The 26553-nt window shown below is 47.8% G+C and overlaps 1 protein-coding gene across 1 annotated transcript in view; it reads right to left on the bottom strand.

The window, feature by feature from the left end:
- The window catches only part of PITPNM3 (PITPNM family member 3), a 70214-nt gene that overhangs the window by 28962 nt on the left and 14699 nt on the right, over positions 1 to 26553 (bottom strand). The window contains exon 5 of the mRNA XM_063109832.1: positions 10904 to 10951. Coding sequence (XP_062965902.1) covers positions 10904 to 10951 — 48 coding nt within the window. The remainder of the gene's footprint in view (positions 1 to 10903; positions 10952 to 26553) is intronic.

The following is a 26553-nucleotide window of genomic DNA, read 5'->3' on the forward strand; positions in this document are numbered from 1 at the left end:
CATGTGAGTCCTAGCCTCCATGCCCCGCACAGTGAGACTCTCAGACCCTGAAGGCACCTGCAGGCATGATCCCGAAGTCACTCTGAGAGGCAAGGGAGAAAGGAAGAGGAACCATAAAGTGTGGGTGGCAAACATCACTAGGATTTTCAAAGTGGTTGATTCACACTAGGGAGCTTTGTGTTAATTCCCAGGCAAGTCCTGATGCAAATTAATAAGCAAGTGTTTTGAGGGCCCTTAGAAAAGGACGCAGCGGCCCCTAGGGCTCTGATGGGTTTGCTTGGAATATATCTTGTCAACCTCAGCTCATTGCTCGTGGAGTAGGGTCACTGGCCCAGGAACTCTGGGGAATGACAAGGGCTTAGGGCCTCTGGGAAGGAGGGACACAGTGGCAGAATGACAAACTATCTGAGGAACTCACAGTTCTCCCAACAGCAGCTCAAGGAACATGGGTTAATGAATGTGGGACAAGCGCAAGAAACCCCCATGTGGAAGGCCCCGCCCTGGCCCGCAGGTGACCACACGGGAGGGGTAGTTAGTTAACAGCTTCCTGGCTGGCCCAAAGCTGGAAGTGGGGACCAAACACCAACAACAGGGTGAGAATGGGACAGCATGAAGCAGGGAAATACTGGAACCTCTGCTGAAGGCTTTAAAACTTTTTTAAAATAGGGAAATTTTTTATGAAATTTTCCTTAGGAGCCCAACTTGCAAAGATGAAAGTGGACCAGCTCTGGTTGAAGCAGGTTAGGGGCCCAGAGCCTCACTTCCTTACCCCAGCCCACCCCTGCCCTAGGCGGTACCTGAGGGCTCCACAAAGCAGTTAAAAAGCCCTGACTGTGTTCAGAGCCAGACTCCTGGCCACCCTCCAGTGCAGGTGCCCCATCCCCCAAGTTTGTGAAAAACAACAATCTAGGTGAGGTGGGAGCTTGGGGCCTTGTGTTAAAAGGAAACACACCAAAATGTTTCCAGTGATTTTCTCTGGATGCTGAGATAATGGATGGTTTGGGTTTTTGTTTTTTACTTTCTACTTTTCTCTATGTTCCAAATTTTCTCTAGTGAGCCCATATTTCTTCTAGTTTAAAACTATTTATAAATATATCTCTTGGACAGACAATATGAGCATGTGTCATCTTTGTGATAAGAACACAAACCAGCCGCAAGTCCCTACTTTAGTAAATGCAAACTCTACAAACAAAGCAAGCCTTGTCCTGCCCTCCGGGAGCTGGCAGGCTAATGAGGGAATGTAAAAGCCAAAGAAATGCTGTGGAAGGGAGGAATAAACGTGAAACATGATGAGTGAATGGAGATTCTGCATCTGGGTTAAAAAAACAACCTGACCTCACCCGCCGACTCCAACGCTATTGGCTATTGCCCAAACTTGTGTCAGGGCTGAAAACACCAAGATTATTAAATACAGCACCTGCCTTCAAGGATCTCTCGAGTTCCTAGTGTCACATAAGACTAGGTCACATGATCAAAGCCAAGTCACATGACAAAGACCTAGGTTGTATGACCAAGCTGCCTTACATGACCAAGGCCTACAAACAGCCTAAGTCAGGGTAATGGAACTGCCGGAGTTACTTCTCAACCTCTGAGACTGCACAAACCAGAGATTACAGCTCAAAAATGAGGAGGGGACATCCTGCCCTGCAGTTCAAGCCATGTTGAGGACAAGTCTGGAGCCCAATAACAGGGCAGGAAAGCTGTAGAAAGCAGCTCAGGAGGCTGAGGGGCCCAGCCTGGGGAAGAACAGGCTTAAGGAGGATGGTGGCACCTGCAAATCCATGCTGAGCCTGGGCAGAGCCGGCAAACAGGGGTGGGGGTGACCTCTGCAGAGTTGGCCCGAGTCTTCACACAACTCAGGAAATGCTTACAACAGTTCAAGAGTGACCCGGGCTGGCCTGGAGGCAGGGCGTTCTCCTTCCCCAGGTTACACAAGCAAGTTATGTAAGTGGCCACTTAGCAGGGATGCTGGGCAGGGAATTTTCCTCTGGGGCTGGGGTGATCTGGAGGCTGAGGTTCCTCCTTCAACTCCTTAACCCTTTCAGGGTCAGAATCCAATCATGTCCACCTGGATTCATTTGGCTAATGAGGCCAAGAATGTGTTCAAACTTTCGACACACCCAGGAGCCTTTCACAGAGACACCTAGCCCAGACTAAGGCCTGGCCCTTGCTAGGGTCTGGGCCCCAGATCCTGCCTCTTGAAAACATGCTGTTGGGCACCCCAAGTGAGCATGCAGGCAGCTTCAAGGAGCAACTCCCCCTGGGGAAACTCGGCTGAGATCAGGAGCGTCACCATCTTGAATCAGCCCAGTGAAGCTTCCAGAGATACAAACACAAGAAAACCCTCCTGCTGCTACAGGGGGATGTTAGAAGGACTTAGCACCTGACCCTGGTATCCCCCAGAGACTCCTCTGTAAGGAGCATGGCCCTCCTAAGATTTATCTTGAGTTTCTAGTCCTCATACAGTGTCACAGGCAATCCTTACGTTCATCCTATAAGGTCAGGGGTGCCCTCCCATTTTACAGATGAGAAAACTGAGTGAGGGTAGGGATTTGAACCCCAGGCATCAGGCTGAGGATCTTTCATCCTCCTAAAGGTGGGAGTGAGAAACAGGTGGTGTCTTTACGTTTTCAAATGCTTCCACACCCCAGCCCTGCCCCCTCAGAGTGACCCCTGGCAGGGAGGAGAAGCGGGGAAGCGAGACTGTTCTCTGGAGCGGGCACTTGCACCGTTGGGCCCTACAGCCTGAGGCTCCCAGGTCAAGTCACGTCTGTCCTGGTCCTGCCTGAAAGTCAGCACACAGACAAAGGAATGCACGGCAACGTCCTGCAGAGTAATCCCTTCAAAATGCACGTGGCTTCTGGCAAAGGGCTGGGAATAATGGCTCCTAAACATCTGAAAAGTTGCTCTACCTTGGAGCCCTAAACTAGAGAAAGGCTCATTGAAACTACACTAAAACACCATTTTTTCACCTCTCAAATTGGCAATTATCAACACTGTATGGACCAAGGAAACAAGCTCTCTTCATTCATCACTAGTGAGAGTGAAAACCAGTACAAACCTCTGCAGAGGGCAATTTGGTAATGTCATTCCACCAACAAAATGCCCTTGACCCAGCGATTCCAAGTCCTGCGAAATGACATATGCACAGTGCTAAACATTGCCACATTGTTTAGAATAGCAAAAGACAGGAAGCAATCTATATGTCCACCAAGAGGGGACAGGTTAAATACACTGTACCACAGTGAGATATGACACACCCCTTGCAAAAAAATGACGCACCTCTAAATGTACTGAAACAGTAAGATAATCATGATACATTAGATCTGAGAAAAGCAAGGCGCAAAACCGAATGCACTGTGCACTCCCATCTGTGTGGGGGTATACATAAAAATATATATAAATGAATATTTATGGATATGTTCGTGTATGCAGAGAATATCTCTGGAGGAATATAAGAAACCAGTCATAATCTTTGCTTCTGGGGAGGAGGACTGGGTGACCTGGGGACAGGGGAGGGAGGAATGCCCTCCATCTTTTGTTCCCTTTGAATTTTGTACCATGTACGCTATCTACTCGACAGATTAAAAATAAGAATTTTTTTTTAAGTGCATCTAGCAAGGTGATTTTTTGAGATAATAATTTATATTTTGTCCCTGCTCTGGCTCCTTTTCCTCTGGGAAGATTTGTGGCAGAGCTTCCAGGCTTTTGTTTCCAAAAGCCCTTTTGTTCCCAGGAGAAAAGGATTTGAGGAAACAGATTCCCTCCAGCTGAAAAGAGACCCCTACCCTCTGGTCCAGGCTCAGAGGAGGAGAGGGACCTCTGTGGGATCCCTCCTGGAGGATGGAGAACAACCTAGAAGGCCTGGCCATCCCACGTCCTAGGAAGCCTGGACCCTAAACCTGGAGCTGTAAGAAAAAGAAACTACCAGGTTGGGTCCAGTGTCCCCCGTGCTCACCCTTGTTGACAGGGAGCTCCCTGCACATGTGTGCATGGGGCGCATGAACACAGGCACACACAATTCCCCCATCAGGGTGTTGGGGAGGACACCTGGGGGCTTTGGGATAGTGGCAGGAGAATGAGGAAAGGAGAAGCCCCTGGAATCTCAGAGAGGGTCTCTTGCTAGCCCACTGCAGGGGTACACAGAGTCAAAAACAAGCTCCTGGGCTAGCCCGTGGCTCACTCGGGAGAGTGCGGTGCGGATAACACCAAGGCCAGGGGTTCGGATCCCATATACGGATGGCCGGTTAGCTCACTGGCTGAGCGTGGTTCTGACAACACCAAGTCAAGGGTTAAGATCCCCTTACTGATCATCTTTAAAAAAAAAAAAAAAAAAACAAGCTCCTTATAGAAAAATAAAGAAAGGACGACTCTTCTGCAGGGCAGTCAGTGGGCTGTACCGAGCAGCCTCCATTTGCCCCTCTGGATCCACATTCCCTGTCCCCTCTCTGCCCCACCCTGGCCCTGAGGCCGAGGCTCCCTTGCTTCTGGCTGCACTTGGCCAGTGGAAGGCACCATAAGGGAACTGGGGAAAGTGAGGCTCCCTCTCTGCCAGGTCACCAAAGATTGTCCCTCTGCTGAAGGCCCCTCCTGCAGGGAGGGGGCTCTCCACGCAGCTGCCTTCAGGGAGGGGGATGGCCCCAGGGTATTGCCCTGTGCCTTCGTGGTTTCCTTAAAGCCTCATTCACCCTGAACAAAGTCCCTTTATTGAGCTCCCCACCCGCTGCACTGAGGGTTGTGTGAGCCTTGGTCCTGCTGCTAAAACTCTGGCTGAATCATGGCTACATGCAGCGCTCCTCGCAGACCTCATCACACCCTCCCGCGCCACCCCGTCTCCGCTTCCCATGTCCTGACCCAGGCCCCGTGAGGTCCGCCCCAGCCCACACTCTGCCCCCTCTCACACCACACGCCCCTCCCTGTCTGAACTCAACTGCATGGGCTCTTGGATGGTTTTCAAACACCCCTTCTCTTCTCCCCACAAGGCCCTTGCACACTTTGCTCCTTATGCCTGGACCCTTCTACACACTGTCTCTGTGCCCAAATATTTCCTGCAGAAACCTCAGTGCCCCTTCCTCCCAGGCCTTCCACTCTTACTGCCCTCCCCACCAAAGCACCATGGACCTCACTTTCCTGGGACTAATCCTTATACTTTTAATTTTATGCTTATCAGATTACTGTCTTCCCCTCCTCCATCTTCCAGACTGTAAGATCCTTAAGGTCTAGGACTGGGTTTGTTTGTGCTCCATTTTATCCCCGGAGTCTTGCAGTGCTGACGTAGAAAAGTGCTCATTAAATATTTTTCAAACAAATGGGTGAATGAACTAATGATTTGTTCCCATTTTGCATTCCTATACGTGCCAGAAGGTGCACGTCCCCAGCAAAGCACAGACGCTACACAGACTCACGTGCACGCAGACACATGCTGACCCTCATGTATCGAGTGCACCAATGCACTCACGTCACGCTAACACAATCAGTCACGCTAATGCACACACACAAATGCAAAGGCACACGCTTATGCATACACACACAGGAGGTACCATGCCAAGCACAGATATGCATGCACATGCAAGAAAAGTGCTCCCAAGGCGGACGTCTGCCACCCTGAGCTCATTAAATCTGGCTAAATATAGCCTGTCTGCAGCTGTGCTCAGCAAGCTGCCCACACAGGCCAGGAAAAGACACCGGTTACCAGGCAGAGGAGTGGGTAGGCCAGCCGTGGGCAATGGGCTTCATGCATTATGCCTGTGGGGGGTCTTTCTGGGGAGGCCACGGGCCAAAAGCATGCAGGAAGGGAGGCCTCTTGGTGGCTGGTCCTCTGGTCACTGACCCAAGGCAGCGGGCTGTGAGGTCAAACCACATCCCCACGATGGGGAGGGGTGACACTCAGCTGTCCATGTCTCACTCTGTGTAAGCCAAGGATCTGAGCTCAGTCCAAGACCAAAGGCTGGAGTCAGAACTCAGCCAAATTGGGGCTCGGCTGGTGGCTATGACAGTGGCTCAGTCAAGGATGAGATAAAGGGTCAGTCTGGCACCAGGACTGGGACTCAGTCTGGACCATTGTCAGGCCTTGATCTGGGGAGGAGAGGAAGTTCAGAGTCTCACTGATGTCCCCTCCCTAATAAATAGGCATGGCTGTGGGGGGACCCTCCTCATACCCGGGACGCCACCTGCTGCCCCCACCCCTGCAGCTGAAGCCAGGTGCTGGCCCTGAGAAAGCCATGTGACAGCCAGCATTAGTCTGGGCATGTGTGTGGTTGCTGTTGTATTCCACATGGGCTGAGTCCAGCTCTGAGGGCCACAGTAGTTCAGTCTCCCTGTCACAGAACCTGCCCTCTCCCAGGTGGAGATGAGGCAGAGGAAGCTTCTCCACCTGGCACTTGCCTGTCCTGTGTGCATGCTGGACCCTGAGGTTTTGGGGGGTTGGTGGAGCTGGCTCTTGAGAGAGTACCTGTGTGGCACAAGGGACAGCGGTGCCCCTCCCCAGGTACCTGGGGTGACCATGGGAAGGAGAAACTGCAGGAAAGAGGGAGCTCGGCCCAGACATGAGACAGAGCTCTGGAGACGGAGGAGTAGAGGTGGCTGGATTTGAGCGCCTTCCTCAGAAGGTCATTTACTCCTCAGGAGTCTTCCTTTTCTCACTGTGGCATGGCTGTGATGACTGTAGCCTTCCCCAGCCCCCAGATTTCATGAGGGATCACAGAGAACAGCCTGGACAGCTCCCTACACCCTGCGGAGCTGCTGACGCTGGAAGACAGAGGGATGGGGAGGGTGAGGGGGGGTCACACCTCTTCCCACAACATGGGCCTAGAAGGACGTGATCGGAAGAAGCAGTCACTGCCCCATGAAGCCAACAACTGTACCCTCAGCCCCTGTTATGATGAAGGAGGTCACAGCAGGAAGGGGTGAGTCCAGCTCCCTGGATTATGCACATGTGATCCAGGCAGTGATGAACAGAGTGCTGGGTCCCGAGAATCCCAAGCGCTTCCCACTGTCTGCTGTGGAGGAGGCTGCCTCTGTCTCCTGCATGGGGATGGATGCCATGCTCGGGCTTCCCAGTTAGCCCAGGAGAAAACCATGCTGAGAGTGTCCATGCTCCTCTCAGAGTCAGCATGGCAGGGCAGGGGGACAGCTAATGGAAAAGGGAACGGTGAGCAGGGAGGTCGTATGGAGGCAAGTGCCACCTTTTGCTGGAAAAGAGCCATGGGAGGGGAAGCAGGGCTATGGGGACCAGCTGCCTCCTGCACAGGTCTCTGTGACTCTGTAGAGGGAGGACTAGTCAGAGCCACTGGAGGCAGGGAGGCCCGTGCACAGGAGGGTGCAGTGATCCAGGAGAGAGGAGACAGTGGCCACGGCTGGAGAAGGGTTGAGGCAGAGGGGAGTGATGAGTCTGAGAGTCACACTGCAGTGCAGTCACACTGTGAGGGATCTGATTTGTTTCCAGATGGTGATGGAGAGGGAGAAGTCTAGGAAGACCCCAGGTTTCTGGCTTGGGTTTGTGGAGAACAGTACCATGCATGGAAGAAGAGAAGGAGGGAGGTTGATAGGAAGATGGTAAGTTCCCTGGGTCCTGACACTGGGCAGGAAGCACTCTGAAAATGCTCGCCTGCTAACGAGCAGTGCAGGCCCAGAGTCACTGGCAAGGAAGCCCAGAGACAAAGAGACTGAAACAGAAAACCAGAGACCCCTAGTGCGTCAGATCCAGAAGGGACCCCATGTACACACAGGACAGGAGACTGGGCCACAGGCAGGAGCTGAGACTGCACAGCTCCCAGCCCCGGCCCTCTCTCTCTCTCTGCCCCACCCCTGTCCCCCCACACAGTGGCTCCCCAGGCTTCCTCCAGGCTGGTTCCTAATAACAAGCACAAGCCAGTGGTGGCAGGCTGCCAGGCCGTCTGTCCAACTGCAGGATGAAGACCAGGCTGTCAGGCTGCCAGAGGAGGGAGGATTCCAGGACACACATGCCACCTGCCCCAAGGCCACTGCAGATAAGTCCTTGCAACCTCATGCCTGCACACGAGCTGAGGGGCCATGCAGGCCTCCCTCCCCACACTGGTCATCCAAGGGGCCCAGAGCTCTCTGGCCAATGCAGGAAAAATCTCTGGGAACTCAGATGTGACACCACTGACAACAGCAATGGAGGCAGCCACAGGACCAGCAGAGCACCAAAAAGACCAAGCTCCACGAGATGATGAGATCACCACTCACATCTGCACCAGGTGTTCCAAGAGACCAAAGCCAAAAATAAGTGAGAATTATGAGCAGCTTCCCCTGCGCCAGGTACAGATCTTGGCTTCTCATGCATAGTCTCTATGATCCCCTCAGTAACACTAGAAAGTAGACAGTGTGGTCATCTTTCCACAGCCGAGCAAACTGAGGCTCAGAGATGTTAAGTAACTTGCCCAAAGCATCACAGCAACTGAACGGAAGAACTGAGTTTCACACCCAGGCCTTATCCCCTCTAAATCCCGGATGTTATGTATATGGTGTCATACATCCAGCACCAGTCCCAGGATTTTCTGACTCCTGGTCCAGGGCCATTCGTACCACCTAACAACTCATTTTTAATGAGTTATCAAAAACCCAGTGGAAATATTAAATAGGGTAATATGCACGGAAGAGTACTCTTAGTGGAAAAGCACGTCTTACACAGAAGGCATTGCTATTACTCTTTTTTTATTCAGGTCACAGACTTACTTTGCCAAGTTTCGATTAAAAACAAACAAACACATTACCATCAATTATCATCATCATTTCATCAAAGAAAAAGTATTTTAATGCCAAAAACTGTAGGCAGAACATAACTGTGGGATTACGTGAAAAGCAGTCCTCCCGATTGAATACATTCAACACGATGGAAAATCACCTCTCGGGGCTGTTTTTCCCACTGTGGAAAATGTTGGGTTTATACTTGGGAATCACTGACCTAGACGACCTACAAGGGATCGTTTCAGCTCCAAAATCTTTCTGCGAATCTGATATTATTCTTTGCTAAATAAGAATGTCCTTAAGGAGCGGAATTTGATGACAGCCTTCAGTACTATAGTTCTACTAAAACCTATAACCATGAAAAATAAAAAGACTTCGCCTCTATTTAAACATACATTTTTTTCAGCCAGGTCCAGAAGACACTTAACCTCTCGTCCATTCAGTTGTATCTGTGCAACACGGAGCTGCGGTTTAGCATCGCGGAGACAAACCCCACGTCAGGGGCTGTGTTTGTCCCCTCGAGGCTGCTCCTGTGGCTTCCTTTTCCCAGAGGCCCAGAAGGGATGAGTTGGACTCTTTTCCCCTCCCGCATTCCTGAGGAATCTGTTGACATCCCGTATTAATCATATTTTTCGTTTTATAATGTTTTGACATCTTGGGGGCCTTGCTGGCCAGGGAGAGACTGCCCCTCCAGGGCTGGCTAATTCCTAGAAATAATAAACAACCTCCTGTGAGCTCGCCTTTCCCATGCAAACCAACCACGCCCAACTCCTCATCCCCAATCACCTCCTTTCTCCAATCTCACTCACCAGCCAGTATTTCCCCTGCCCTGAATTACACCAGGCCCAGGTACCAGACAACTGGACACCAGCCCTGTAGCCAAGAGCCTTCGGACATTATTCAAACCAGCCGATCCTAAGCCGGGTCCCCTGTCTTGCACTTCTTGTGGGGAAACGTGGTAAAAGACTCTGGGCTGTACTGTCCCCTCTCCCTTCACCTCCAGCCCAGCCCTGGTGCTTCCCCTGTGGCCCTGCATGCTGTGGTCCACCCCTTCTCTTGGAAACTGTCCTGAAAATCTCCTTCAATGGCATTTGCCTCCCCACGTCATCATTCAGTCACCTTCGTAAAACGTTCCTGTGGGAATATTTAACACTGTTCCCCTGTGCTGAGTGCAGCTCCTTACACTCTACCAGGGCTCTGGAGGCCTGTGACCCACTCAGGGCTGGACCCCCCCAGGCTGGGGGAGGGCAGTGGTGCAGGTACCCCTCACTCCAGCTCAGAGACAGAAGCGCTTACAGGAAGGCCTCAGGCTTGAGCCTGGGGAGGTGGAGGGCAGAGTGGGCTGAGACCCCAAAGCTGCAACTGAAGATCAAAATAGCAGGACAGAGAAATAAGGGAGGTTTTGAGCACACCCCTAAACACACACCTAGACTCCACTCCCTGACCTCGGCCTTATGTGAAACTCAGTACTGCCAAAAGCAAAGACATTTGGCTCAGAGGCTGCCCACCAACTCCACCTAGAACATCCAGGGAAGACGTCCTGAAGTTACCATGTCAGCAGATTGCCACATCTCTATCAAGTCTTTCCTCAGTCCAATCCCATGCTCATCTCTCTGAGAAAACACAGGCAGAAGGAGACCCGGGGTAGCCTGTACAACACACAGGATGACTAGGACTTACAAGGCTCCAGATCTCAACCACAGGGCCCCAGACTCTGCAGAGATGGCCTCTTTGTGAGGGAGTTTTAAGCATTATAACCCCTGGCACAGCCTTGAATGAGGTGCCTTTGACCTTGGTCACCATGGCACCCTCTATGGCTCCTGGAAATTGTGCCACCCAAAGGAGACGGTCACAAAGGCACAGGAGGGCTTGCTCCTCTCTCTGTCCACATGCAAAGGACACACACTGGAATTTCCATGGTCCCTCTGCTCTGCTGGACCCACCTTCCCAGCCCACCAGCCCCATACCCCTCACTCTGGCTCTGATGCTCAAGCTGCCCAGTGTGAAGAACTCAAAAACCTGAGGGGCTCATCTCACAGGGCAGAGAGTGGCCCCAGTTCAGGCTGAGCAACCACAGGCCATCCTGTCCTGTCTGCAGACAAGCTGGTGATGATCCCACCACCCTCATGGGCCCAAGGTGCTTGGACCCATCCAAAGGGAGGAAAAGGCTCCACAGGGGTCAGGCTTAACTCACGCTGCTTCTCCTGGAGGATGCTGGATGTACACGGCGCGGCCCCTTCTCCTGCAGAGAGAGAAAAGAAACATGAGCAGACCCCTGTTGACCAAGGGAGGCCACTCATGGCTGCCTCTGCCCCTTCTCTTCAGCTGTCCCCACCCCAGAGCTGGGGGTGGGCAGCAGAATCTCCCATCACATACCCCCTGCCCCACCACAGACAAAGCGGGAGCCATGAGAGACACCGCGGCTGGGGAAGGCACTGCGGTTCCCCAGCTGCTCCTCTGGCCTTTTCCTCTCCCTCCTTCATAAGGCAGCTGCTTACAGGGTGTGGTCCTTCTCTATAGACTCACGCTCTCCTCTGCAAGTCAGCAATGACCCCAGCCATGCAACAACTGCTAAATCCCTATCTCCTGTCCAGACCTCTCTCCTGACCTCTCGATCCACATATCCCACTGCCTCCTGGACATCTCCTTTGGATGCTTCCAAAGTACCTCACATTCACCATGACCAAAGCTTCCTGAGCAAGTCTGAGTTCCCCCCAAAGATGGCCTGCAGCTCTCTAAGGCCCCCAGTTCTCTGAGGAAGGGCTCCCAGGCACAGGGAAGCCACCTCCAGGCCTACCATGGAGCCCAGGAACACATCCCCACATGAAGCTACCTAGTTTTCTCCCCTGCAGAACTTGAGAGCAGCTCCAGTCTAGGAAACTCTTCCATTTCCCCAGCCAACAACCCAGGGTCTGCTGGGCAACTCCTTTCCTGACCACGTGCCTGCCTCCCATGTGGAACCTTCCCAGATGCCAGCTGTCAGAATCTGTCACCCTGTTTCCACAGCCCTCTGTCTGCCGGGGCTGCCTTCAAGGTTCATGTCACCTGAACCCTAGCCTGTCTCCCTCCTCCCCTGGGCTCTCTCAAAGGCAGGCAGGAACAAAGAGTGGGAGAGCGTACAGCTGACGTCCGGAGGCTGAGACGCCGTTCTAGGCTGCTGTGTGACCTGAGGCTCATCACTCTCCCTCTCTGGATCTCATCCCTACAAGACAGTGTGGATCCAATGCTCTCCAAGGATCCTCCAAGTACTGAAAGCCTTTAGGTAATACTGCATTACGGTTAGACACCCGGATTCAAAGGCTAATTCCTTCCCTCACTAACTGTGTACCCTTGGGCAAGTTCATAACCTCTACACATCAGTCTTCTAATCCATAAAACGGGGATAGTACTGGTACCTACCTCAGAGGGTCATTTTTTTTTTTTTTTTAAATTTTTTGGCAGCTGGCTGGTACGGGGAACCGAACCCTTGACCTCAGTGTCACAAGGCTGCGTACTAACCACTCAGAAGGTCACTGTAAATAGTAAGTGATTAATGCACGTAAGCCCTGCCAGGCACCCAACAAGTGTTCAGTGTGGACTGCTCTTCTTATTGTTTTGTTTGCTTATTTATTTCTAACAGTTGCTCAAGACCTTGTCTCTTTAGTCTCCATCAAGACCCCAGCTGCAGCCAGAAGGACAGAATCAGTGGTTGATGCTCACTGTGCTCCCCTGGCCCCGGGTCACTCCAGAGCCTGTGCCCAAGAGCAGCCCACAGAGCAACAAAGGCCTGGGTGCCTCACAGAGCAGTCCCCCGCCAGACGCGATGAGGGGGCCGCGGACTGTTTCCAGGACACAAGAGCAGCACAGATGTGGACCGGAACAAGGACTGACCCAGTGTCAGACGCACGGGACAGGGGCCAAAGACGGCATCATGTCTGGGCACCACCTGAGGCCCACGAAACTTAGGTGCACCCAGGGAAAGTCAGCATCTGCCACCCAGCAGAATGGGGGCCTATCATAGAAAGTAAATCACATGCTCAAAAAGCACCTTCTCTCTGCCAAGCGCCACGCAGGACTGTGTGGATGCAGACAAGGGCAGGTCAGAGTGACAAGGGGCGAGAGCACCTGTGAACAGAGCAGCACACGCTCCCCGTGGTGACAGGCAGGATGAGCTCAAGAGAGCTCCATTCCCACCACACACAGCAGTGATTTCAGCTTCGACAGGGAGAGGAAAGGGCAGGGTTCCAAGCAGCCAGCAAGACTATGTCCGCAGCAGGCCAAGTCCAAGGAGAGGCAGGGGTGTGCAAGGTATGACCCTGGGCAGGAGGCGTATTTCCAGATAAGAAAATGGAAGCTTGGAGAGATGGAAGGACTTACAGTCTCTTCTAAACGCAAGTCTCTGGTTTGTTCTGCTACACCCAAAACCAGCTACATATTTGGGGCCCAGTATAAAACGGAAATGCAGAGGCCCTTGCTCAAAAAGCAACAAAAAAGTGCTGTTAAAGGAACTAAAATACAGAGTTTTTCCATTTTCCTGAGGACACCTTCTCTCCACCTGTCATGCTGGTTTTTATTCGCTACTTAACATTGCACTCCTCCGTACACAGGGATGCTCGTGGGGTGAGCGTAGACCCTCACAGGCCCAAGGTCCTCGCTCCTCGAGTTGGCACACATGCACACGGGGCCCACCAGCTCCAAGGTTCCCTGTCCTGCAGGCCACTGGACCCACACACTGGCCATGACCAGGAGCTGAAGAGCTGAGCCTTCCCACAGGCCTGCTGCCCCAACCCAAGATAGACAAAAGTATCAAAACCTCTGTGCTGACATGCACTAGGCTCCTGGATGGGGTGGGTGAGAGGTTTGTTCCTGCCGTGTCACTCTTAGAATGTGCTGTGACACTGCCAGCCCAGGGCAGGGACGGCTGCTCCGCCCCAAGACACAGTAAGGGATGAGCACCTGACCGCCACCCTGCCCACAACAGGGCCCCTGCGTGGAGGGAGGACTGCAGCTGTCTATGGGCAGGGGAAGGGAGGAGGATGCTGGGTGGGGCTGAGGAGACAGAGGGCAGGCAGGAGCCAAGAACCCATTCTCAGAGGCTGCGAGATGGGGGAGGCAGGACCCCATGTGAGCCAAGCTCCCAGCTGCCATGCATGTCCCTTATCCCACCAGATTTCACTTACAAAACACAAACTTGAAAATAAAACTGTTCAGAATTCAGAACAGTAAACCCAAACTCAGGGCCCTTCAGAGCACTGGTCGCAAGCCCTCACTGCAACACAAATGCCTCTAGCATTTCTTGAGCACCTACCGTGTGCCAGATGGACAGATGGACGCCGGCGGAGGGGAGGGGTCCTGCTGAGGGAGGGGCCGGGTCTGACTCAGCACCCCTGTGCTCGTGCAGGCCTGCAGTAGCTGCTCACCTGGACGGTTTGAGATGTTGACACCATCCAGGACTTTCATTACCAGAAAGAAAACATGACTTCTAGCCTGGGCAGGATTGGCATAGGCAAGAGGGCAGGGTAGGGGAGAGGGGCCAGGGCATCAGAGCTGGGGTTGCAGGGGAAGCAGGAGAGGAAAGACGAGATGAAGCCAGGAGCAGCATCACTGAAATGCCAGGGCAGGGGACTCACATGGATAAGCAGAGGTGAAATGTCAGAAAAGGAGGTTGGAGCCCAGCTCTGGGGGTTCCTCAAAGCCAGCCCCGAATGTGAGCTTAGTTGTGCAAACCGTGAAGGTTTTACCTGGGCACACAGTGCTTTACGGTTTGCCTAGAGCTTCTCACACATTAAATCATTGAGATTTCACACCTCTGCGCAAGAGGTCCCTGTAGCAGATAAGGAAACTGAGGCTCAGAAGGATAAAGTCACTTGCCCCATGTTTAGATCTCATCTTTCTGACTCTCCTGTTCTGGTGAGGGGTCTTCCCATGTCCTCACCCCTTCCCCCTATTGGTGGGGGAACTTTCTAGAGCACAGGCTTCCCAGGATGACTCAGGCAGTGGAGACAGTACTTCCTGAAGTGGGGAGTCATTGAGGCAGAGGAGTGGGGAGGAGGGAGGCAGAGAAGCTTCCAGAGGCTGGGGGATCACCCAGTGCTTCTCTCAGGCTTTGTCTCTTCTGTAGTGAAACCTGAGCCAGGCATCCAAGGAGGCCAGGGGCTGGTGAGGCCACCAACCCGGGCAAAAATGAGCCCGCTGCTTGACAAGGTAAGTGCAGGGCCCCTATAGCAGACGGCTGGCCTCACTGCCCAGCCCTGGCCTCTCCATCTTCCCTGGAAGCCTCCAGCGAGGGCAGGAGTGGGCTGTGAGCCTCGGCTTCCTCATTAGCAGGCTCCCAGGACGAGTGCGATTCACCAAACACACAGCTGGCTCAGCCGCCGCCTAAATGAGACCCCACTTGGCCTGGAGCTTTGCAGGGCCCCTGGGCCCGACAGCCTCGCCTCAGCTGGAGCTTGCTTCAAGGGCAAGGGCTGCCAGAAACTCCTGCAAGCAGGACGGCTACACAGAGAGGGATGGGAATTGGGGAGCAGGGCCTTTGTCACCCTCCCCACCCTCTGGGTCCCACTGGTCCTGCGTGTCCGAAACTCACACAGCCCTGGAGCCACATCACCTCCTCCAAGAAAGTATTTCCAAGTCCCACTAATGGTTTCCTGAACGACTTGATAACTCCTCTTCCCAGTCCCCTCCCAACAAACAGCAAGAGAAGCAAAACGTGCAGCCAAGAACGAAGCACTTTCAACACATTTCTGAGACAGGACAGTCTTCCTGCATGGGAGAGGAGCGCTGAGGGAGTGACTCAGACAGTCTGGGCCTTGGGGAAGAACGACTGGGAATTCAACTCCTGATATGCCGGAAAGTGTCTGGGTGACCCCACTGCGGAAGGGACAGGAGTATCTGACACCCAGGACTCACGCTGGGCCCTTCCCTTGCCTGGCCTGGGGAGCCCCCTCCAGGCTCCAGCCCAGCCTGGTCACACAGCGCACTGACAAGAAGTGACCTGCACACTCTCCCTGCTCAGGGTGTTCCCCCAACACTGAGCCTCCACTGAGGTCAAGATCACACTCGTCCCCTCTCACCCAGCCTGTTGAAACCCCCTACACTCAGTCCCTGGCCCCTCTTATCATCCTCTACATTGGCTTCCGTAATGGTCTTTCTAAAAAGTAACTTGTGACTCCCCTGCTTGAACCATCCCATGGATCCCCAGGGGCTCTCCCAAGGAGGCCCCAAGTCCGCAGCCTGGCATTCAAGGCCTGCATCTTCAGTGTTTCCACCCCTGCCTCTTCTCCGAGACCCCCCACCCCTTTTCACCACCTCCTCAGGCACGATGAACTCTGCAGGGCTCCCCACATCTCCCGCCTTCTCACACCTCCCTGCATGTCTTTGCAGCTGCTGTTCCCCCTGCCTGTTGTGCCCTCATTAGTCTGCCCTGACCCCACCCCAGGAAAGCCTCCTTACCACCAACATCGCAGCTCCAGCTCCACTTCCTCGCTGATCCCTCTGTACTTTGTTCCCACCCTTGTTAGAGTAGTTAGCTCACGGGACTGTAACTGCTTACCCCGCTTCCTTTCTCTCACCCCCCAGGAGCTGGTCAGTTGAATCCACTTCTGTGTCTTCCATGTGTCCCAACATTGACCAGCACCAGGTACATGAGTGAGCAAGGGAATGCGTGGTGCACAGGGAGCCCCCAGCTGCTCTGGGTTCAGGAGGGGAGGCAAAGACACACCCAGAGAGGCACACAGCAGGCACACTGGCTGGCACTGCAGGCGAGGGGCCAGCTAAGCTATGGTGGGCATGAGGGAGGTGGTCTGGGAGAGGCTGGTGTATCAGGGAGGCTTCCTGGAGGAAGTGTGTGGGATTGTGAGAGCTACAGATAAAATCAGGGGAGGAACAGGGGCAAAGGTAGGAAGCTATAGAGCTCCAAGTGAGCTCATGGATCAGCACACAGCACCCCTCCGTCCCCCGCCATTTGATTAGAACACAGGGTGAACCAAAGGGGAGAAAAAGTGTGGCTGGAAGTCGTGAATATCAGAGTCAGAGATCAACTCAGGATCATAGGATTTAACAAAGATTTGACAGCTCCTTTGTAATGTACCTCATGGTAGCTGTTCCAGGGCTATTTGATTCCTTTAGTGATAAGGAATTTGCCCTCGAAAATTATCAGTGTTAGAAGGAAGGCTGGAACAAAATTGTAAATGGCCTTACATGCCAGGCTGGGGATTTTTACTTCATTCTGCAGGTAACAAAGACCTAGTTGCCAATTCCTTAGCAGAATGCTATTACAGGATTTAAATTTTAGAAGCATCACAGTAGGATTGCATAAAGATGGTAAACTGACAACATGATCCAGACTTTTTCTCCTGCCCCAAATCCCTAGAAAATGACATTCATTATTTTTATATGAATTAATCTCTAGTAGCAACTTAAAATAAGAAGGAGCATCCCTGAAAGGAAGAAGGCAGAGAGATCTGATAGAGGGAAGGCACGACGGGCTACATAACCTGCAGGGACCAGTGCAAAATGAAAACATGCGGTCCCGTGTTCAAAATTATTAAGAATTTCAAGGTGGCAACAGTAGAGTATAAAATCGAGTGTGTGGCCCTTACAAGTGTGGAGGCCTGTGTGACTGCAAACGTCAAATGCCCATAAAACGGGCCAAGGAGAACAGAAACCATAACCTCAGGCATACGAAGGAAGATCTGTGGCCAAGGTGGAGGCAGCTCAGGGGGAAGGGCAGGCTCACACGTGGAAAATACAGGAGCAAAGGGAGCTTTTGCAATTGTCTGGGCTTCCACTGCAGAGGAGTCAGGTTCTTTAGTCCTCCCCCGACCTCTGCTGGTGCCAAGCAAAGGCATCTGTCCCCAAGTGTGAGAGGGATGAGTGTCTGAGGGACAGGACAACCTGGGAGGCTGAAAATACCCAAGAGGAATAAATCAGAAGCTACTGGTTCAACTCACCCCACAGCATTTTCTACCCTCCCCAATAACTAGATGACAGCAGGTTGCCGTAAAGAGACATCACATCGCTCAGAGATCGGCTAATGGGGAACTGCAAATACAAAGTGGGGACACATTCTGATATTAATAAGTATTACAGAAAAACCAACACTGTGGAAGAAAGATATTAAACTCAATGACTGAAGGAAAGAGAGTACAGGGAAATGGACCTGTGAAATCCTTGGACCAATCTAATATCTTAATCATTAATGGTTCTTAAATTTTAACATGCATCAGAATCACTTAGAGGACTAGTTAAAATGTAGATTCTCTACACTCAGACTTTGACTGACTCAGTAGGTCTGGGTGGGGCTCGATAACTCACATTTCTAACAAGTTCCCATGTGATGCTAATGTTGTTGGTCCAGGGACCATTCTTTGAAACCACATATCTAGATACAAGGGCATAAACCAGAGTCAGGGGTGAACAGAAGAAAAAAAATATCTCTCAGGAAAGCTGGAGGCAGAGAGATTGATCGGGGATACATAGGCAGTGACTGCTTCTTTCCCGTCTATGAAAATGTGGCCTTGCTGACACTGATTGTTTCAAGGGCAAGAAGAATCCTTATTGTAAATGACAATCTACAGTCTTTAAGTGACAGCTCATAGACTGTTAGTATAAATTATTCTGGAAGAGATATGTAAACCCTGAGCATAAAAGATTAGCAACATAGCAAGATTTGTCAAGGACCAAATGGAATTTATCCCAGAAATGCAAGGTTATTCAACACACGAAAAGCAATCAATGTAATACAAGGGTACTTCAAAAAGTTCGTGAAAAAATAGAATTAAAAGATAACACAACTCTTCCCATGAGCCTTCTTTTTTTTCTTTTTAAATTTTTGGGCAGCTAGCCAGTACAGGGATCCAAACCTTGACCTTGGTGTCAAAACACTACACTCTAATCAACTGAGCTAACCGGCCAGCCCCTCTTTCCATGAGCTTTTTGAAGTACCTTCATACACCATATTGATAGAATAAAAGACAAAAAACACATAAGCATCTCAGTAGATATGCAGAAAAGGCATTTGGCAACATCCAACACCCTTTCATGGTAAAAACATTCAGCAAACTAGGAATAGGAGAGAACTTCTTCAACTGGATAAAAGAACAACTACAGAAAATTCACAGCTAACATCATGTTTAATGGTGAGAGAATGAGAACTCTCTCCTTAAGATCTGGAACAAGATAAGATTATACTGGAGGATCTAGTGAGGAAATAAGGCAAGAAAAGGAAATAAGGGCCGAGCCTGTGGCGCACTCGGGAGGGTGCTGCGCTGGGAGCGCGGCGACGCTCCCAGCGGCCGCAGGTTCGGATCCTATATAGGAATGGCCGGTACACTCACTGGCTGAGTGCCGGTCACGAAAAAGAAAAAAAAAAAAAAAAAAAAGAAAAGGAAATAAAAGGTATTCAGATAGAAAAGGAAGAAGTAAAACTACCTCTATTTGGGAATGATATAATCTTATATGTAGAAAATCCTAAGGAATCCCCCAAAAATAAAACCAATAAATAAGTTCGGCGAGGTTGCAGCATACAAGATCGATAACAAAACTCAATTGTATTTCCATACATTTGCAATGCACAATTCGAAAATGAAATTAAGAAAACAATTCCAGTTACAATACAATAAAAAAGAATAAAATATTTAGTAATAAATTTAACAAAACAAATGCAAGACTTGTACACTGAAAACTAGAAAACATCATTGCAAGAAATTAAAGACCTAAATAAATGTAATGACATCTGTGTTCATGAATTGGAAGTAATTTTAAGATGGCAATACTCCCCAAATTGGTCTACAGATTCAACACAATCCCTATCAAAGTCCCAGGTGGATTTTTTGCAGAAATTGACAAGCTGACCCTAAAATTCATATGGAAACACAAGGAATGCAGACTAGCCAAAACAATGTTGCAAAAGAAGGACAAAGTTGGTGGACCCCCACTTCCTGATTTCAAGCTTACTACAAGTATACAGTGATCAAGACTGTGACATGCTCACACCTATTTATGAGTGGAATAGAATTGAGAGTCCAGAAATAAGCACATAAGTCTATGATCAATTTGTTTTTGACAAGGGTACCAAAACAATTCAATGGAGGAAAAAAATAAACTTTTCAATAAATGGCACTGGGACAACTGGTTACCCACATGCAAAAGAATGAAGTTGAACCCCTACCTCACACAGTACACAAAAATCACTCAAAGTGGACCAAATGCCTAACTATAAGAAATAAAACTAAAACTCTTAAAAGAAAACATAGGAATACAACTTCATGACCTTGGATTAAGCAATGGTTTCTTAGTCATGGCACCAAAAGCACAAACAATAAAAGAAAAAATAGAGAGCACGCCCAGGGTCTTTAGGCAGGAGCCAAGGGCCAGCCCCCTCTACCTGGATACAGGCACGAAACAGAGCACGCCCAGGATCCTAGGCAGGAGCGTAAGGCGACATCCCCCACTGGGAAACAGGCAAGGAGCACGCCAGAAACACCACTTCCTCACAGGTGGCCCACGACAGCCACCACAGTCACAGCTGCCACAAAAGCAGCTCAACACCACAGCAATAGCCACTGCTACCATGGAGGCGGCCCACCAGACACCCAACTGCAGTGACACAGGAGAGTCACCAGCAGAGACCAGAAAAAGAGGAAGTCTCTCTCCTCAAAGCCCACTCCAGCGCCATAGAGGAAGCAACTCCTCCACCATGCCCCTGCTCTATTTCTGATTTTAGTAATTCCTGTCTTCTCTCTTTTTTCTTTGTTAGTCTAGATAAAGATTTGCAAATTTTGTTGATCTTTTTGAATAATAATAATAATAATAATAATAATAATAAGACTATTAAGCAGTCTGCAAGGCACCACTGATGTAAATATCTTAATCAAACATTAACTTTATATAATTCATTTAAGGTATAATAATCTTTACATATATTGTGTAACTTGTTAAATATGTAACTATCATTCATTCTCTCTGACAGACTTTGTTATGGGAAATTGAAATCAAGCTCAAAACTCATTTCTCAAAAAATAAATTATTGTTAAATATTCATTAAACAGTTGGTAGTGTTCCCCAGTAAAGCCATCTTGTTCTGAAAAATAAAAAAGAAAAAATAAATAAATACATTGAACTTCATCAAAATTTTAAAATTATGTGTGCCGAAGGACATTATCAAGAAGGGAAAGAGATAACCCACAGAGTGGGAAAAATATTTGTAAGTATATGTACCTGATAAGGTTCTACTGTCCAGAATACATAAAGAACTCTTACAACTCAACAATAAGAAGACAACACAATTTTTAAGTGGGCAAAGGATTTGAATAGACATTTCTCCAGAGAAGATAAACAAATGACCAATAAGCACATGAAAAGATTTTCAACATCATTAGTCGTTAGGGAAATGCAAATCAAAACCACAATGAGACACCACTGCACACCTACCAAGGTGGCCATAATCAATACCAAGTGTTGGTAAAGGTGTGGAGAAACTGGGGACCTTGGGCATTACTTCTGGGAATGTAAAATAGTGCACCCACTTTGAAAAAGTCCCTCAAAAAGTCAAACAGAATTACTATGTAACATACCAATTCCACTCCTAGATATATACCCAAGAGAACTGAAAACATGTTCACACAAGAACTTGTATAAGAATACTTAGAGCAGCATTGTTCATAATATCCAAAAAGTGGTAACAACTCAAATGGCCATCAACAGATGAGTGGATAAACAAAATATGGTATATCCAGACAATGGAATTCTACTCGGCCGTAAAATGGAATGAAGTCCTAATTCATGCTCCAACATAGATTAGTCTTGAAAACACTAAATGAAAGAAGTCAGACACGAAAGGACAAATGTTGTTTGATTCCATTTATACGATATTCCAGGTGCTGGGCAGAAGTGGAGAAGGAGGTGTGACTGCTAATGAATACAGGGTTACTTTCAGGGATGATGAAAATGTTCTGCAGCTAGATAGTGCTAATGGTCACACACCTTCATGAATATACTAAAAATCACTGAATTGTGATTTTTAAAGGGTGGATTTTATGGTATGTGAATTAGACCTCAGTTTTGTTTTGTTTTTTAAAGATGACCGGTAAGGAGATCTTAACCCTTGACTTAGGTTATCAGCACGACACTCTCCAAGTGAGCTAACCAGCCATCCCTATATGGGATCCGAACCCTTGGCCTTGGTGTTATCAGCACCACACTCTCCCAAGTGAGCCACGGGCCGGCCCTATACCTCAATTTTTTAAAAAAAGAAGTTGGCAAAATCTACTTTACTTAATATTAATGGTAGCTGTGCGCTTCCTTAGATAATTAGTAACAAGATTGCTCCTGTTGTGTGTTATAACCTCACTTATGATGTTTGGTTAATTAATCCAGTCTTAAGTGGGTGGTCTATTCTTACCCATCTCTAATCCGCCAAAAAACTCTTAAACTTAATGGAGCAAGCAGAAGGAGACTTTAAAAAACAGAATGACCCAATGGCCTCCATGGATCAATATCAGGCTCTCAATAAAAAGAACCAATCAGAGCACATGAAAATGAAAAGATGATTGTTAAAAAAAAAAAAAAAACTGACCAGCAATATGGAAACAGCTGAAGAACAGAAAATTGGTCAGCTGTTACTTAGAACCAAAGATACCTTCCGAACCCATCAAGGATCAAGAAATAAGAATGGAAAGGACACAGTGAGACATGGTTAGAAAAGTCCCAGCATCTATCTAAGTTTTGGAAGAACAAAACAGATAAATACTTGAAGGGACAATGAAAGAAAACTTCTCAGTAAGGGAGAAAGTACAACCAGGTACGGGCACGACAAAGAACAACAAAAATCACCCAGAAGCATTGTTTGAGGTTTCAGAATACAAAGAGTAAACATTCAAAACCTTAAAGCTTCAAGAAGAAGAAAAATCAGATTGCCCACAAACAAATGAGAACCAGATTCAGCCCAGACTTCTCACCGAGAACATTAAATGCACAAAGGCCGTGGAGGAATATCTTCAAAGATACTTGGGAACATGATTACAGACTCAGATAAAGTTGCATTTGAATGAGAAGGTAAAATAAAGATATGTAGACATGCCAGGGCTTGGAGAGTTACCATCCACAGTCCCTACCTGAAGAATTTCTTGAGGAGATGTTCTAGTGAAAAGAGAAAGTACATCCAAGAGGAAGGCATGGATCCAAGAGGAAGGCATGGAATCCAGGAGGAAGGCATGGAATCCAAGAGGAAGGCATGGAATCCAAGAGGAAGGCATGGAATCCAAGAGGAAGGCATGGATACAAGAGGAAGGCATGGAATCCAGGAGGAAGGCATGGATCCAAGAGGAAGGCATGGAATCCAGGAGGAAGGCATGGAATCCAAGAGGAAGGCATGGAATCCAAGAGGAAGGCATGGAATCCAAGAGGAAGGCATGGAATCCAAGAGGAAGGCATGGAATCCAAGAGGAAGGCATGGAATCCAAGCAGCAGCAGTGGGAAGTGTGCACTACCAAGGGTGGATTTAACTGAATGTAAATCACACCTCACTAGCCTTAACCGAAGGACGAGGAGGAGTTGTTGCTGCTGCCACAGCCACCGTAACGAGGAAAAAAAACTTCCTCCAAAAGAAAAACAGTAAAACTTACATTAAGTTGAAATAAGAATTGATGACAACCAGGAACCACGAGGGCAGAGCACCTGGTAGGTGGGAAGAGAAGGAAGCAGAGCACACGAGGTCCTTTCCTACTCAGCAAGAGGACACAGACACTGACCTCATCTGGACCCTGATAAAAAATACCAGCTTTTAAATGTGTGTTTAAAATGCAAATTTTTAGGGCCGGCCCCATGGCGCACTCGGGAGAGTGCGGCCGCGGGTTCGGATCCTATATAGGGATAGCCGGTGCGCTCACTGGCTGAGCGCGGTGCGGGCGACACCAAGCCAAGGGTTGCGATCCCCTTACTGGTCACAAAAAGACAAAAAAAATAATAAAATGCAAATTTTTAGAAATACAGAAAAGGAATGTATAAGAGAGTTGATTGTGTTGATAAAACGCAGAAAGAAGGGAAGAAGAAAACTGTATTGATATGTTTGATCTATAGATAATTTGGAACCCAACATATATAGATTATATATATATATATTTCTTTTTAACTATATGGGTCATTCACACACACGCACACACACAAGAAGACCATGTTTTAGACAAGAAAGAATTTCAAAAGGATAGCACCTAAGGGTCACATTCTCCAATCACAATGGAATAAAATTGCAAATTAATAAGAAAAAAAAAACTATTCATCAGGATTTCTGTAAATGGTTCTAAATAACTCTTTGGGTAAAGAGGAGAAAAACAGGTTTGGAACTACCTAGAAATGACTGACAGTGAGAGGGCTACTTATCCAAATCCTGTGAGATGTGCCCAAAGTGGCTGGATCCAGGTTTTATAGGGACTGAAGCTTATACATTTTGGGGTTCCCTTTAAGGAAAAGATCATAAAAAAATGTTACTTTTGCAAATTTTACCGCCCTCCCCCCCACAAAAAATAATAGGTGAACACCTTGCTAGGACCCTCCAAGGTCTTGGAACGGACCCGTTCATGTATGAATTAGAAAACAAGGAAGATTATAAAGCTCTTATGTCTAGAATTTAGAAAGGTACAAATAACATAAGCCCAAAGAAAGTAGGAAAGAATTAATGAAATAGAAGCAATGTTAATTTAGATAAATTAAGTAGAATAAAATAGAGTTTACTAACAAATCTAAGAGCTATTTCTTTGAAAAGACCATCAAAATAGGTAAACTTTTGGCAAAACATATTAAAAACAAGAGAGAAAGATGGGGGGAGAGGGGAATGGATACAAATAAACAATAAGGGGAATAAGAAAGAAGATGTAACTTTCAGGAGGTGATTTTTTTCAACTTGATGAAGGGTATTTCTGGAATCTTAGCACAAGGGTTATGTATTTATTGGTGAAACATTGGAATATTTCCATTACAGCATTATAGTCAGTGTCAAACAAGAAAGCCTGCTCTGACTCTTGCTACTCAGTATTATCCAGCGATTCCGTACAATGCAATTTAAAAGGAAAATACGTAGTGTAAATATTGGTAAAGATATAACTCTTAAGATTTGTAAATGATATAACATTCTAACTGAGAACCCAAGAGAATCAACTGACAAACTATTTAAACTAATAATAAATTTTAGCAAAGTGACAATATTTCAAATACACAGCAGAAAAATAATTTATGACCGGAATACATATAAAGATCTCCAAAAAAAATCAATAAAAAGAGGACTAACAGTCCAATAGAAGATGAGCTACAATTGTTTAAGAAATTCAGAAAAAAAGAAAATAGAAAATGTAGAAAAAAATAAAAACATTTATGAAAAGATGCTCAAGCTCACTAGAAATCGAGTAAAGACAAAACAAACAACAAGAAAATATCTTCACCCATTAATCAGGTAAAACTTAAAGTCTGACAATACTAAGTATGATAACATTGGGAGAAATGGCTAACGTAATCCATGGTTGGTGTGCAAACATAAATTTGCACAGTCTTTTTGGGAAACTGCTTGGCAGTATCTATTGCAATTTTCAATGTTTATATTTTTAACCCATGTAGCATTTTTTAATAATGAAAAATTCCAATGTCTATCACTACAGAATGGCTAAATAAATTATAGTATGTATATTGCAGAGAATACTATAGCATAAGTAAAAAGAATGAGGTGAATCTATGTTTACTCCTATGAAAAGCCCTCCAAGATCTACTGTTAAATGCGGGGGAAGGTAAATGACAGCACTAATGTCAAATACGATCTGTCTCTAGAAAGAAGCGCTCCACATCGATGAACTCTGCAATAAGCTTTACAATTGAAGAAATAGCAAAGGGAAACTTTGGTTTTATTTGTACTGTTTGATTTTCTTTTCCAATGAGAATGCATTCAAGAAATAAGGTGGATATTTTTGCACTAACGTTCACAGCAGCATCATTCACAATAGCTAAGAGGTGGAAGCAACCCACATTTCCATCGACAGAAGAATGGACAAGCAAAATATGGTATATACATACAATGGAAAATTACTCAGCCGCAAAATGAAATAAAGTACTGATTCACACTACATGGATGGATTGCAAAAACATGACGCTAAGTGAAATAAGCCAGACACAAAAGGACAAATGCTGTCTGATCCCACTTACATGAGGTACCTAAAGAAGTCAGATTCATAGAGACAGAAAGTTGCATGGTGGTTACTAGAGGCTGCAGGAAAAGAGAATGGGGAATTAATGTTTAATGGGTACAGAGTTTCAGTTGGGGGAGATGACAAAGTTCTAGAGATGGATGTTGGTGATGGTTGCACGGTAATGTGAATGGATTTAACGCCACTGAGCTATACGCTTCGAAATGGTTAAAATAGTAAATTTTATGTCATGTGTATTTTACCACGATAAAAAAAATGTTAAATAAAAATAACGACAAGCAATTATAAAATAATAAATAATAATAATAAATAAGATGCACTGAGCAGATGCTGAAGGATCCTTTTCTATTAAAATACATATATTACTTGGCAATATATTACAAAAAAATGTAAGTATATAACCAACCTTAAAATAAAGAATGTATAATACCCAAGAGCCAAAAACAAAGAGGGAACTTCCATCCAAGACAAAAGCAGAAGCTGTGATAGGGGTGACCCAGGGATCCCACCAATCAGGTACACAGAGGCACCAGGGCTAGAGGCCAAGAACCGCATTGTTAACTCCACAGAGTTGACCACAGCCTTTGGGCGGTGAGGAGCTAGAGTGGAGTCCACATTATAGTAGGGGTCCTTGAAGGGCTATTCCATCCATAAGGGAGCTAAAGAAAATTTTTTTTTA

The sequence above is a fragment of the Cynocephalus volans genome, chromosome 10, assembly GCF_027409185.1.
Source record: "Cynocephalus volans isolate mCynVol1 chromosome 10, mCynVol1.pri, whole genome shotgun sequence".
Lineage (NCBI taxonomy): Eukaryota > Metazoa > Chordata > Mammalia > Dermoptera > Cynocephalidae > Cynocephalus > Cynocephalus volans.